Below are 16,377 nucleotides of genomic sequence, written 5' to 3' on the forward strand. Positions count from 1 at the left end.
AGAATCTTTAATATGTGTAACTACTACAAAGATTATCTTAAAAATGAATAAATTTGAAGGATAAATTGAATCAGAATTTTATATTTAGAATTAAATTAAAAGTCAAATTAATTGGGACCATAGGCAGTATTAATATATCAGAATAAGTTATGAAAGGAAAAATTGCTCGAAATCCTCCTCAGTAAAATTTATTGTGAAAAAGATAACTCGTTTTGAAGGGATGCAACATATCTTGAGTTAGAAGTAATATATCCTTAAGTGTAAGTGTCTTTTAGGTTGGCCAACAAGATAGTCTATATATTCCTTTGGTCCTAAATATAAAACTCTTATATTAGTGTATATAAAGGTTTTATATTTAAGACCGGAAGAGTATAACTAAAGAATATTTCTTTTTCACAGGAATAACTAAAAAAGATTCATATTTGTGTCCTTAAATGAATTTCACGTATATTTAGACAATTAAATCATGCAATAATCTATTTTGTTTAGCAATTTTTCATAATAAAATCTGTAATTGTAAAAATTAAGCCATGTTTAACTAATTTCACATGATTAAGGAAGGGAGCTAAAAACGGCTAACTAATTAAATTTATCAGCTTCCCATCTTTACTCTTACTAAAATTTGCATTATTCTTTCCAGGTCAGAATTTTTTTGTTGTTGCATTAATTTCATACTTCTCACATTTAATTGTCCCTCATAAATAATTATCGAACTCCTCATATTCCATTACATATCTTTGACACTAAACTATTTTTAATATTACTTCCTATTCTAATTATAAAAACTAGTTGACTAATTTGAGGAGATTAAGGAAAGAAGTTAAGTTAGTTATTTATCATAAATAAGTATTGTCTTTCTTAAAATATTCTTGCTAATCAAGTGTACTCGCTAGAACTACTATTGTTAGAAAGACTATTTTAAAAAAATATATAAATATCACAGATAAAGTGGATTGAAATCTTATATTTAATATTAAAATAAAAATCAAACGAGATCGTATATTAATTACTGGAGGTGGTATGTGTTTTAAACCATTAATTCACATTATTCGGAATTTCCATGTGCGGGTGTATTCGCCCTCACAGTCACAACAAACAATATTTTAAAACCATCCAGCATCGGCAGCCAGCATCCCTTCCACTTTATTAATCTGCCAATCGTGGTGCGCTGCTCGCACACCGTTCGTTTGTGTTCTGAGACACTGACGCAGACAAAACCCTCTTTCCATTTTCGTTGTGGAGTTGCCTCTTGCTGGATCTTGATCCATCGCTGGGCTGCTGGGGGATTTTTTCCGGGGGATGACGACGTCGTTGGGAGCTGCGAAACCTGTTGTTCTGAAGGACCCCAAGGTTCAGATTCCGAGCTTCCATGGCTTGAGGACTGCAAACTCTCTTGCTCTCACTCGCACAGTCCATGCTCCTTCCGTTCTCTCTTCCACTCGCTCCCTCATCCGCGCTGTGTCCACGGTGTGATTCCATTGATGACTTTAATCATTCTTTTTTTCTTTCCTTGAAAAAAAAACATGAAGCTGAAATTTGCTCCTTTATTAATTTTGATCGATGGACTGTTTGGAAGCTGTGAAAGTGTAGGCTTATGAGCGTAATAAGCTCTGTTTTCAGCTTTAATTTCGCATGGCAATCTAAGCGAAATGGCTGACAGTTTTTTTTGTCTTGCTTTCCCCCCCCCCCAGTGTTGGTTGTTTGTGCTTCTGTTTTCCCCAGTTATAAAATCGAATGATTAAAAGATCGCTTGCTTGAAATCTAAATTTGAATATTGAAGTTATAGATGTGATAGTTTTATCAGTATCACCGAGAGATTTCGCCAGTTTTAAGCTTAAAAGAATTTAGCTCGAACTCATCTCATTAATTGAATGCTCCTGCTGCCAACGTTTGCGGTCCCATTGTGATCAGAATTTTTTTTTTTTGAATAATCACCTTATAGTGTTTGTAATTTCTCTGCAGCCGACGAAGGTTGAAACTGCCACAGAGAAGCGCAGCAAGGTTGAATTGTTGAAAGAGCAAAGTAATTACATACGGTATCCTCTTAATGAGGAATTGCTGACCGATGCTCCTAATATAAATGAAGCTGCCACACAGTTGATCAAGTTCCATGGTAGCTATCAACAGTATAATAGAGATGAGCGTGGTACAAGATCGTACTCGTTCATGCTACGTACTAAAAACCCTTGTGGCAAAGTTCCAAACAGACTTTACTTGACCATGGATGATCTTGCTGACCAGTTTGGAATTGGAACACTTCGATTGACCACAAGACAAACATTTCAACTTCATGGCGTTCTCAAGAAGGACCTTAAAACGGTTATGAGCACCATTATTAAGAATATGGGATCAACACTTGGTGCATGTGGTGACCTAAACAGAAATGTACTTGCTCCTGCTGCTCCACTTGTTAGGAAAGATTACCTGTTTGCACAGCAGACAGCTGAAAACATTGCTGCACTCTTGACCCCTCAGTCTGGTTTCTACTATGATATGTGGGTAGATGGGGAAAGGATTATGTCTGCAGAACCTCCTGAAGTTGTGCAGGCACGCAATGATAACTCTCATGGGACAAATTTCCCAGAGTCCCCTGAGCCTATCTATGGAACTCAATTCTTGCCAAGGAAGTTCAAAATTGCTGTTACAGTGCCAACTGATAACTCAGTGGATATTCTTACAAATGATATTGGCGTTGTTGTTGTGACTGATGACAAAGGGGAGCCTCAGGGGTTCAACATATATGTAAGTTGAAATAAAATGATTGTTGAACAAAAGTTCTCTTGCCTTTCGTGATTTTTTTCCTGTGATTGTGCTTGCAGGTTGGTGGGGGGATGGGAAGAACACATAGGCTGGAAGCAACTTTTCCTCGTTTGGCTGAACCTCTAGGTTATGTGCCTAAAGAGGATATTCTGTATGCGGTGAAAGCAATTGTTGTTACACAACGAGAAAATGGAAGAAGAGATGACCGTAAGTATAGTAGAATGAAATATTTGGTCAGCTCATGGGGAATTGAAAAGTTCAGAAGTGTAGTTGAGCAATATTATGGCAAGAAATTTGAACCTTTCCGTGAATTGCCTGAGTGGGAGTTCAAAGGTTATCTGGGTTGGCATGAGCAGGTTGGTTCCTTAGATGAGTGGATTATATCTGATGCCTTAGGCTGGTTCCTTAGATGAGTGGTTAATATCTGATGCCTTTATTAGTATTCTGGGAAAGTTGTATGATTGACATGCAATATTAATATGTTACGTTTTTGCTAATCAACACCATCCATATTGTGGTTGACTTGCTTGATTAGAGAATAATGGTCTAGAGTATTGGATATGTTCCATGTACACATTGTGGAATCAAATCTCATATCTGATACGAGGACAAAGCATGTTTCATCTCGAGCTTTCCTATCTGACAAAGTCAAAGTTGTTTCAATCCTGTTTGCCTTGTGGGGGCATGCCATTTATAATATTGAATATGTTAATAAAATAGCATCAAGCAGTTTAATTAAATATAATTTAAAGCCTCAAGTTCAATATGGTGTAGGTTTTACTAATTTCTTGTATGATGTAAGTTATAACTCTTTAGAGATGTGACCAAATTATGCTGTGTGAGAAAACTACATTCATACCTCTCTTTTAAGTCCTTAAGTACTCTTTAGCTGACAACCGTTGATGATGATTTTTTTGCCAGTTTGCCTAAACGATTGTTTCATTCCATAAGCATCACAGGCTCATTTGTTAACTTCCTTTTTTGGCAGGGTGATGGCAGTTTATTTTGTGGACTTCACGTTGATAATGGTCGTATTGCTGGCAATATGAAGAAGACATTGCGGGAAGTTATTGAGAAGTACAATTTGAATGTTAGGATTACTCCAAACCAAAACATCATCTTGACTGATATTCTTGCTGCATGGAAACGGCCCATCACTTCAGTTCTTGCCCAAGCTGGTCTGCTGGTGAGGATTTTACAGCTTGCTTGAATTATATGATCTCTTGAAAATAAAGATCAGCCTGATTGCTTTATTGCTGAATTATATTTGTATGCCAAGTACTTCTCTACTTTGCTCATTAACTTCAAATGACATGTCTTCATGGCAATGTTTCCCGTCTTAATTTAGTATGTTTTAAGTATTTTTTCAGTGTTTGTAACGGATGGACCATGTTACTGTTTTAATATGTTGATCCTTTTGCGATGGTCCTGTGAATGAAACTACTTTTAAACTTTGATTATCAGAAAGTCTTTAATTATAAATGGAAGGTCTATAACCCGAGGTTGGCATTTGACAAATCATACAAGGAATGATCAAAATTCTCTTGTTAGTTTTCTCCTATTTTTTCTTTTTATTTTCCCTATCTTTTCTGTTATCTATTTGGGGACTTATATTTATTTGATGCTGCCCTAGTTTTGTCAGTTGTCATAATGTGTCTATGCTGACCTGTTAGCTTTGAACAGCAACCTAGATATGTAGATCCCCTCAATTTAACAGCCATGGCTTGTCCTGCTTTACCCCTTTGTCCACTGGCAATTACTGAAGCTGAACGTGGGATACCCAACATTCTCAAGCGGATTCGTGCAGTTTTTGAGAAGGTACCGGAGCCAATAGAGGTTTAACAATTGATAGTATGGCTCAAAGTTCAGGATTCTTTATAAAAAGCTTTCTCCTTGTGATTTAGGTTGGGCTAAAGTATAGTGAGTCTGTTGTTGTGAGGGTAACTGGTTGTCCTAATGGATGTGCTAGACCATACATGGCTGAACTTGGACTGGTTGGTGATGGCCCCAACAGCTATCAGGTATGTTGATCCATGGGTTTTCCTGCTTACAGTTGGCAGACAATTTCTAAGATATATCGAATTCACTTTTCCCTCCCTGCTAATGCAGATTTGGCTTGGAGGAAAGCCAAATCAAACAGCTTTAGCTCAAACTTTCATGGATAAAGTAAAAGTTCAAGACCTTGAAAAGGTTCTGGAACCTTTATTTTATCATTGGAAGCGCAAGAGGCAATCCAAAGAATCATTTGGCGACTTTACATGGCGCATGGTGAGTTTTGAAGCCTTCTTTCTTTCCACATCTCTAGGTTAGATGCTTCCATTTCTTTCTTGTTAGTTATAGGGTGGTTAGAGTAAAATTTGGGGTTAAGCATCACCATTTTCTGTTTCTAGGGATTTGAAAAGCTCAAAGAATTGGTGACCAAATGGGAGGGTCTTCCGGTAGTACCAGCACGCTACAACCTCAAGCTTTTTGCGGACAAAGAGACATATGAAGCAATGGATGAATTGGCCAAGCTTCAGAACAAGAATGCACATCAGTTGGCCATGGAAGTTGTTCGGAACTTTGTTGCAAGCCGGCAAAATGGAAAAAGTGAATGACTCCTTGGCCAAGGAACGCATATGCAGTGAAAGGTTGATACATGAATGGCCATAACCTACAATTCTCTGAGCTGTTTCTGTCCTGTAACAGTTAAAATAGCCAGTCTCATTTTGTATCAAAATTTTGGGTGCTTGTCTTGCCCTATATTCACATGACAGCTTGGTTTTTTTTTTTTTCCCCCACTTATCCGGTTAGGGAAGTGTTTTTCAGTTTTGGTTCTTGCTTCAATAAGGCCATGTGTTACAGGATTTGTTTATTGTAACATGTTCACTACTAATCAGTGCTGCAGATAAGCTTTTGTCCACTGGTAGCTTTTGGTTTTTGCCTGAAAGATGCCATTTATGTTGATGGTTCTCCCAAATTATGTTTAACTTTTCAGTCTATTTTCTACCCAAGAGAAACTAACTAGGGAACCGCATCAACAAAGGCGTATAAATGACCTAACATTGATATGCTTGTCTAGGGGATGATGATGGGCGGGATTATGTAAAACATTCTCTTGTTTAGGTTTTTCTTTTTCTTTAGTGTTTGATCTGCTTCAAAGGCTTAAGATGCCGAATAAAATGAGCCCAAGATTTGAGTTTGCTTGAAAGACCATTTGTCTGAGGATATTGCTTCTCTAGGTTAAGTGGAGAGACTAGAAAACCGGCGTCTAAAGATCTATTTTCACATCTTACTTGACTAATTTGAAAAATCAAAGAAGCCAATTAAATTAGCTAATTATAATAAATGTCATATGATTCTCTGAAATATCTTTGTACAACATTAAATTATATATCATTTATAAGTTAATGGTTTAAGTGCTGCTTAATTTTGTTTACATTGGTCATATCAAATCAGATATAAACAGTTTCATATTTTAATAACATTTTCCCCTTATTTGATATTTGTTTATTTTAATAAATTTAAAGTTTTATTTTGAATCACATTAAAATAATATTTTACGTAAACTAATATAAAACTTTTATATATATTTATTTGTATTTCATAAATTATAATTAAAAACTTTTTAAAAAACTATTTGTATTGAATTCTCTTGAATGTGATGCAAGTCACCCAAATCAATTGTACTTTGTACATGATTAGGGACGGATCAGGCTCTCTTAAACCTAGAAAGGCATGGTTTACCCTGTAGTGTTTTATTGACCGTAAAAGTGTTTGGATAAAAAACCAAATCATGTTTTTTTAGAAGTGATTTTATGGATATACAAAGTAATATGTGAAGAGTTTATTTCGATTTGTGAAAAAATATTTTTAAAAAACGATGTTTTCCAAACACCCCCTAAATTTACAGAACCAATTCCAAAGTGTTGCACTGCAATGACTTCAAATCTACGTGCCAGACCAATCTGAAAAGAAATAAAAAGCTTGTTTGTTTCTGTTTTTATTTTTTATTTTTTTGAAATGATTTTATCAAGTTGTTTTCCACAAAAAGTTTTGAGAATAAATGAACAAAAAAAAATGGATATTATTTTTAAAAATCACATTTGGCAAAGAGTGTCCACCACCGAAAGTGATATGTAGCAGGCGGTGAATGAGGAGAAAAAAAAATTTCTCTAATATTTCAAAATAAAAAATCAACAACAAAAACAAAGAAACATCTAAAAATTGTTTTGATTTTTTAGTTTTTTAAAACATATTACTCTTTCGGTCTTAAATATAAAATCTTTTATACATATTATATAACATTTATATTTAGAATTAGAGGAATACTTTTTTCTATCAAAACAATCAACTAGAAACAAATTATCAAACAATTTTTTTAATTTTTTTGGCTTTGATTTTATAAAAATAGAAAATTGTTTTCGAAACAAGAATCCAAACAAGTTCAAAATTTCCTCATCAATCTTTCTCCCTGTTCTTTGCTTTCCCAGTTTCGCCCCAGTTTGTATTTTCCTTTTTGTCAATGATACCATAAAAGGCAATCATAAGCGATTCTGAAGATTTCAAATCAAATTAAGCTGATAACTTCTCTGATGTAACCTTTGGAAGACACTGGAAACAAACATTTACTATGGTAAACTTGTGTTCTGTGAACTGGGGCGGAATCAGGATTTAATTACAGAAGATTGTACAAAATTTGCACAAGTTTTGAAGAGCCCCAGAAGCATATAATACCTATTCTATGATCATAAGAGGAAAATTAAAACTCGGGGGGGGGGGGGATGTAAGAAGATTAAGCAGATAGTTCATATTTGGAAGAAGACACAATTATGCAGAATGAGAAAGAGAGAGTTGGATTACATGATCATAATAGTATTGTACATGAAGCTCTTAGAAATAACAGTGATCGAGGAGAAATGGAAAAAGGCAAAATGACTTAAATTCATTCACTTGCGGCAAACACGAGCAGTAGGCATAGTGACACAAATAGCATTATATTTCTTCTTAGCTTCTGGGGTTCCTCGCTGAGGCTCTTCTTCAGCAAAAGCAATCTTGGCGATGGAGCATGCAGCCACAGCTGCGCCAGCAAACACCAGATCCCTCCTTCCACTGTTACCTCCTTCTTCCTTTCTGCTCTTCATGGCTTCCACACTGACCCTTTCGCCCTCTGTGGCTTTGGCCACTATGAGGCTCCTGCGAGGGGTTGAAGATGAGGGGTTTTTGGTCATTGCACCACCCCATGAATGAAGCAGCCATGGTCTGGGAAGCCATTGTTGCTCTGATGCCAAGTGCGGGACAGTTCTTCAGGTTCTGCGAAAAATGTGTCAAAGTAGGAAGGGAATAAGAGGAAGCTAAATTAAAGATCGTCCGAGCTGGGGTTACTAGAAAGGACACAATCCGTTTCCTTATCTAGATCAATAGATTCCTCCATTGGGTTTCTGCCACGTGTAGCGCAGTTTTTATCTGAAGGAGAATGGATGGCTTCTGTTTCCCTTCTTTTCATCACCAAATCGAACAAAAATTGATGGACCTGGAAGTCTCTAGCTGGGGGTTGGGGCAGCGCAAAAGATTTAAATTTAGGTAGAGTAAACACAAATATAGTTTGCAAATAATCTCAGGATGAAAACATTTGTAGTAAATTGAAGCCCAAATATTCTCTTGAACCTTTTGGTTCTTGACTTCTTAATGGGCTTCTGGTTCTTAGACTTTCAGTGTCACATAAAAAGCCGGAAAAATTGGGGATAAATTCCTGTTGAAAATTTAATTAGCAAATAGAACCTAAGATTTTGTGCAACTTAACTTCTTGTGCATGTAACTTATCTTTCCTTATGTGTAATTATCTTCCCTTGTGTGCAATGATCTTCCTTTGTGCGATGTGCAACTCAATTTCTCTTTGTACAAATAAAATAATCTTATGTGCAAGTCATCTTCCCTATGTGCAAACTAATTCCTTGTATCCAAAAATAATTTGTGCAAACTATCTTTCTTTGTGCAACTTATCATCTTTTGTGTGCAATTAATCTTTCCTTGTGCAATCAATCATCCTCGGTCCCATTTTCCAATTAAATTTTCAATGAGGGATTTATCCCTAATTTTCCCTAAAAAGTATTGAGATTACTAATGGGAGTTAAATTTTGCAGAAGGAGATAATTTTTCATAATATGATAAATAAAGATTCAAATTTTTGTTAAGAGATATATTCACCTCTAGTATCTGAAAATATCTTGAAAAGAATTACTTGAGTGCTCCATGGACTTACCCTTAACAGTATCAATAACAAAAGAATAATTAAATACGCCAATTATACCTAGCGGATTATATCCCCGCTAATATGCATGAAGCTCATGTGGGACAGAAATAAACATATTATCGTTTTGTTGAAATAATTAGAGTTTTTTTCTCTCCAAGGTTTGCTGTATAGGTTTTTTTTTTTTTTTTGCCATTCGTCTTTTAGGGTTTAATTCTCACCTAATGTGAAGCGCTCGCGAAGCAAATAAACATATTTTATTTATTATACTCCTCCAATCCTAAATATAAGACCCATTTGTTAGTATGAATTATACTACAAATAAGTTTTATATTTAGGACCGGAGGAGTATTTTGTAAGAATTAAGTGTATTTTTGTTTTCCCCTACATTGCTGTCTATTTTAGGCTGCTTTGCTTGGTTGTCTTTAGGGTTATCTTATGTAAAAAATGAAGGTTATGCAACAAATATGCACATAAATTTGACATTACTATAACATATGAAATATCTTTTTTTTGTTGTTGTAAGAATCGATCTTATTATATTGCTTAATTAATGGAAAAAAAATTCAAAAATTATACTTTGACGAACTTTATTATTATTATTATTATTATTATTATTATTATTATTTATTATTATTTGCATTTCTTTTTTAATATAATATGTTACATCTACTACTATTAGTTAGCTTTAACAATTGTCAAACTTAAACAAGGAATATATCTTTTAAAGACATTTTTTTTCCATTCATACAAATTCAGATTTGATGATCGAAGACCTCATGTCTAAGCAGCCTTAACATCTTCCATATGGACTAAATGCTTGCTGGTTGTTTTTACCTACTCTCACTCTCTCCCTCCCTCACAATAAAACATTTAATCTCAAAATAAAATAAGTATTACTGTTACACAATAAGTTGAAAACCATGTACAATTTTTCCCCACATCTAATAGAGGGAAAAAAAAATTAAAAACCAACCACAAGAAAATTAATCATACGTACATTCAAAATCGCATGCAATATATAAACAAAGTTTATTCACGGATAATTTATTCAGGGAGAGTTATCAAGAGGTCCCAAAAAAAAAAAAATACCGAAAAGTTTCAAAGACAAGTTACCAGTTTGAATTTACTATCATTCCCAACTCTAAAACTTGTCACTGGTTACTCTTCCCTTATTAATTGACTTTAAGGTATTAAATCCCCTTTTTTGAGACCTAATTGTAATTTTCTCTTTATTTTGTGCACAAGTTTGTTTTATCTTTTGGTATTTACATATATACGCGTCACTTACTCTTTCATGCGTGTGGCCAATCTATAATAATATGTAATCTGAACTCTATAATATAAATAGCGTTCAACAACACAGTTTCATCACAAGCAATAGGGTACTTTATCTTCATCTTTCTAAAGCAGCCATGTCTAGCACAGCTGGTAAAGTCATCGGGTGCCGAGGTGAGCCATATTGTTCGTAACTACTATTAATCTATATCTCATTTGGTATAAGGTATTGAAAATAACAAATAGGGACTACGATTGTAATTGATAAAATCATTAAAAAAATATTTATTATGAGCAATTACTAGTTACATGATATTAGACAAATCTATTGAGGTGAGATTGAAAATACCACATCTCACCATGGTATTTTCCAATCCCATGTGTAAATAGGTTTGTTTAATTCCACGTAACAAGAAATCTTTCATACTAAATACTCTTTTAATAAGTTTTGTTAATCTCAGTTCCAATTTTCATCTCTCATTTTTAATGATTCTTACTAATAAGGGGCATATATTCACATACAACTTGAGAGAGGTCTCATAATCAATTCTCTTTTTAATTTCAGGCCGTTGGTAATTATCTCCTTAAATCAACTTTTAATTTGCATCACCCGTGCTTTGTCATTTTAATCGTGTGCTAGGAATTTTGGAGTGATTTCATCTAAAAGCAAATTGTCAAAGAAATTTTTTTGTGAATGAAAGGTTACCGATTTAATTTCATTTGTAATTTCGAGTTATTAATGCTTATTTTCCCCTTAAATCGATGTTGAATTTATATATCACCCTTTGTCGTTTTGATCGCGTTCTGGGATTTTCGAAGTGATTTCATCTGAAATTCAAAGAGATAAAAGAAGGAAGAGACTGTGTTGTTCGCACATTGTTTTGTATGATGAATTTTTCTTGATTTTGTCATAATACTACTCCTCCGGTCCTTAATATAGGACCCAATCTTGAGTTGGTTTTGGTCCTAAATATAAGACCCATTTATCATATTTATCAATTTTCTCTAAATTACCCCTATGGATGTTCCCTCAACCATAATTAAGTAGAAGAGGGAGTGGGGGTATTAAGAAAGATGATCATGATTGTTTTAGGAAAAATGTATCATTTTTCTTATAATTAACTAACTTACCTAACTTCCTTAATCTAATCAAATTGGTTAATGGGTCTTATATTAAGGACCGGAGGAGTATTTTTTTTTCACAAATTTCATTTTTTAGGTCATTGTTGTTGTATAATATACACAATGTACTGTAGCGACAGTGGCCTGGGAGCCAAGCAAGACTTAGGTACTGGTGATAGAAGCAGAGGTTGCTCCTCCACAAGGTGGGGAAGATCGTTTGAAGATCCTCTTTACCTCTTTGCCGTACTGATGTTTACTTCTGGCCGTTCTGGGATCCCAAGTTAATTTAATATAAGAACTTGTTTAACATTTAATCTAATATTAATGAAAGACTCCAACCTATTTTATTTTTTATATATTATATTCTTTCTAAAAATGATTGATAACTAAAAGGTTGTTTGGATTGATGGTGAAAAAAGTAGCTTATTTCCAATATGACTTATGGAAAAGTAAGATTGAGTAAAAGTTAAATTGGATAAGGTGAATTGTATTTGGATTAGAGTTTAAAAAAATTAGTTTGTAAAAGTTAGATTAGGTAAAAGATTGTTTGAATTATAATTGAATAAAAATAAGTTTGTTTGTAAAATTATCAAAATTAGTATGAGTTTTAATAAATAATAAAATGTGAAAAAAAATAAATTTACATAATACAATAAATTTAAATTATTTAATATGAACAAGTGAAATTTAATAAGTGAATTAAAATTTAAAACTTTAAAGAAATCATAAAAAAAATGTAAATATAAAGTGAAACATGATAAAAAAAAAATGAATTTACATAATACAATAAATTTAAATTAATTTAATATGAAGAAATGAAATTTAATGAGTGAATTAATTTTAAACTTTAGAGAAATCATAAAAAAATATTGTAAATATGAAGTGAAACATGATAAAAAAAATCACATAATACAATGAATTTAAATTAATTTAATATAAATAAGTGAAATTTAATGAGTGAATTAAATTTTAAAACATTAGAGAAATCATAAAAAATTATTGTGAATATAAAGTGAAACATAATTTCAATGGATAACAACCTTTTTTTTAACTCCAATTCATTTTATTGTGACAAGGTCAAATGAAATAATATTATATAATTAATTAATTGATAAGTCATGGATAATTTGGTCTCTGATTGCATCACGGACACGATTCATATGCGATGAAGACTGTGATGTTACATTTAAAGATGATAGTTGACTAGTTTCAACCTGATCATGTTCGTCAACTATATTACCATTTTTAGCTTATACGAAAAGGGGGTCGGAGCTTGAATGTCTCATTATAAGGTTATGAATGGCCATTATTGCACAAACCATGTACACTTGTATTTAGAACTCGTAACTATGCATATTTGGTAAGATTTGAAATCTATTCTTCCAAACACCAAATGTTCTTTCTATTGTGCATATTGAATTGGAATGATAATAGTTGAAGGCTTCGTTACTATTTCAGAATGTTACTTGTCATCAGAAGTCTGGAAGGTAGTAGTGCTCAGATCTATATAGACCTAGATATCCATTTAATGTTGGATATCCCGTATCAATCAAGTAATATTTTCCCAATGATTCATGAAACAATTTGTGATATTGTGAAATTAATAAAATATAAAATAATTAAAATTAGCTTATTGAAGCTTATAAATATATACTTGGAGGTGGATGAGGGAAATTGGAGATGAATTTTTAATAGCGTTGTCAAATACACAAGTATCATGTGCAGATCCCTCTCATTCTGTCAACACAAAAGTGAAACACATATCCCAATCACATACAACCATGACATTTTATGTTGGAATTCCTTTTTTGCCAATAAATTTGTCTTGTTTTACAGCAGGGATGACACATGATATATTATGAGTGCCATCAATTGCTCCAATTATGTCTTTAAAAATGGATAATAATGTGGATCATCCTCAATTTTTATGAGTTTCACGAAATGTAGGATCTACAAGTCCAATAAGTTCCCTCGATAAATTAAGGCAAACTTGTAGTATATTGTGAAACTGCCTATTTATAGTTTTCCCTGAACATTGAAATTGTTCCTAGATCATCTTATTGCATTGTCCATGTGCAACCATGTTTAAAAACATTGCGACCATGTCATCAATTCCTATGTACTTAGACTTATGTAAACCATGTTCTTCCAATTTAGCACATAAGAGGTGGAAAACACGTTCTTGGATTATTGTGACTCGCCAAAATGCCTTGTACCCATAAATTTCCTGTCTACTCACTAGTTTTATAGGGCTGTTTAAACATGTACATTTCATAATAGTGACCAACCAATGCACCTACTGCTTCATATTGTGTTAATTCATTTTTTTATAATGGATACCATGTTGAATGGTCATCTATATTCCCTTCATTCCACCATGAATCATTATTCCAATTCGCCAATGTATCTTCGTTTCACGGTGAGTTATCATTCCCATTAGCCATTGTATGATGAACCCTGTAACTATGGTCAAAAGAAAGTGCAAGCATATAACTAGTAACTAAATATTTTTCATACTATAAATAGATAAACCAAATACATAAATAACAAGTCAAATTTATCATAAATATATTACATACTTATTAATTAAGTTCCTAGAATAGGCCACATTAGTTTACGTTAAAACAGAAATTAGTTCAAGTTAAAAAGTACAATATCAACAGTGAAATTTGTAAGTCATAAACTGCAGGTTCCTTCCATGTGTTTGGATCTTATGGTGCCGGTATCAACCACATCAACAACTTGCGTTTATTATGCATGAGTGTCATATAAGCTTGCCTAGCCCACCTCAAACGCGCAAGTATTTTAGCACATGCATAATATAATTCATTGTCATCATTAAGCTCTTTAATGTCAGCCAAGTATGCCAAAACCTTATCAATTGAATGGGGATCGTCGTTCAATATTGCTGCTCGCTGTTGTAGAAGTAGCTGCTATAACACTAAAGCTATCAATAATTTTAATAGAGGTAGCAACATTTTTTTTCTTGTTTGCATCAGATGTCTCACCCCTCTTCCTCTTTTTATAGCTTCTTGGACCACCTAGTCCACTACTTGTGAGGTTGTTGAGTTACAACCAGCCAAGTCATCTGTTAGCCCTGCACTGGTTGTTGGCCTAATGCCAAAATGTTTGTCTTCACTGTCCCCCCCGATCCTTCCTCTTGTCCATCATGACTCTATAAACATTCTCCTCGTCTTCTATGTTAATCTATGGAGCAGGTGCCGGCTTAGGTTGTGAGGCTGATGGTACGTACATATAGTCTCCTAAAGTCATAACATCTTGAATATTTTCACCAAATTTGGTGCAAACATCAACCCTTGATGTCTAAATTTCTTAAAATTGGGATTCACCTACGTTTACATAATTAGGCAAAATCAAGCGATGCCTAAATTGATATTTGAAATTAAAACTCAAGCAATGCAAATAGTTACCAGTAATTTTGTTGTCACCATTCATCAGAGGCAAACACCCTATTTGTGGCTGCATCATAACCTATGCTAGTCTTTCCAGACATCAGTGATTCTCACAACTTCCAATCTTTTCTTAATATATCAAATCTTTTGTTTAGTTGTTTCTTGTCATAATTTTTCTCGCTACTGTCTAAAATGTCTTTTCAATATTATTCCAGCCAGGCCTTGTAAATGATATCCCTTGTCGTTCCTTTTTCAATATTTGCTCAGCACAAACATTGGTAAAAATTTTAGCCGTGTAAGGATCTTATGTCGCTTTTCCTTTATCATTATCCATTTTTCTATGAAAAATAAGGAGATAAGACTAATTGAGGCAAGCAAAGCGCAGAAAATATTCAAGTAAAAGCTATATTAAGTAATGAATAAGTTTTACACCCAATAAAAACATATGTTATTTGCATAGTCTGTTTACCTGAATTTCAGAATATAGGCTAATAGGCCAACCATATAGCAAAGGGTGATTAATTCATTATTAACTTTCAAAGCCTAAACAGAATCTATTTAGAGAGCCTATAATAAAATTTTATATACGAAGAAAGGTTTTATACTTGTGTCAGTTTTGTTTTATCATTTCTTTAATTTCTTTACGAATTGGCCCTTTTTATATTAATCAATCGTTAAAATAACGAACTTTTTTCAAAGATGTACTGTGACTCTCTTAGATAGGTTCAGATTTATTGTTTTTATTTTAGTATTTCGTAGTTAGAAAGGTTGGGCCATTCTCATCATATGTATAATATATATTCATCTTTCAAAATGTGGTTAATCGAATCAATATATAGTGGTAGAGTGTAAGGGAATCTTTTTCAGAAAAAGAAATATAAGTATCTTTCATCGGCAGAAAAAATTAATCTTCCTTAGATATAAGACTCTTTCTAATTAGATTTACTTCATACATACACGCTAGGAATATCAAATCACTTAACAATTCATAGATGAGAGTTTATTATATATTTATATGTAACTAAATTAATAAATATTAACGCAAGAGCTTTAAAACAAGTTTCAAGAATGATATGAAAATAGGAAGGAAATTTTATGGACAAAACTACCCAAATTGAACCGATAATTAAAGAGAGAAACTTTCTGGACCTTCAAATGTGGCTCTGTGTGTGGGTAAGTTTGTGTCAAAAGAGATTGCTTTTGCAGAATCAAGGGACTGAGCTGCTTCAAAAGCCATATAATTTTTGTCCATTGAAGGAGTTCACAAGCATGGAGGACCGGAATAGTAAATCTAACCATTCCAATGAATTAGAGACTAATTATATTATCCTAAATCTAATTAGAAATTAATTTTATTACCCACCCAATAGGAGTCACAAAACAAGAACCATTCTGTCAACAGGAAAAAAAAAAAATCCAATCACATATATAGAAAATAAATCTCCAGAATGATTCAGAGTATGGCACCGACGACAATATGAAAACGTAGAATAGAATCATACAACACAGGATCTGTAGCTCAGAATGTCAACTTTCTATCCAAATATATATGGATTTCTTCAATAGAAAGATAAA

General features: G+C 33.3%; 1 protein-coding gene and 1 pseudogene across 1 annotated transcript; one reads left to right on the forward strand and one right to left on the reverse strand.

Annotated features, from left to right (window-relative positions):
- Positions 1-1,159: 1,159 nt before the first annotated feature.
- Positions 1,160-5,704, forward strand: LOC114717718 (sulfite reductase [ferredoxin], chloroplastic). The gene is made up of 8 exons (XM_028902916.1): positions 1,160-1,467; positions 1,963-2,742; positions 2,820-3,116; positions 3,749-3,946; positions 4,444-4,578; positions 4,665-4,781; positions 4,870-5,028; positions 5,151-5,704. Exons 1-8 carry the CDS (start codon positions 1,300-1,302, stop codon positions 5,355-5,357), a joined length of 2,061 nt encoding a protein of 686 aa, XP_028758749.1. The 5' UTR covers positions 1,160-1,299; the 3' UTR covers positions 5,358-5,704.
- A 1,846-nt stretch (positions 5,705-7,550) lies between these two features.
- Positions 7,551-8,028, reverse strand: LOC114717729 (photosystem II 5 kDa protein, chloroplastic-like; annotated as a pseudogene).
- Positions 8,029-16,377: the final 8,349 nt, after the last annotated feature.

Source organism: Neltuma alba, unplaced genomic scaffold (assembly GCF_004799145.2).
Source record: "Neltuma alba isolate B1F8T4 unplaced genomic scaffold, ASM479914v2 tig00011771_pilon, whole genome shotgun sequence".
Classification (NCBI taxonomy): Eukaryota; Viridiplantae; Streptophyta; class Magnoliopsida; order Fabales; family Fabaceae; genus Neltuma; species Neltuma alba.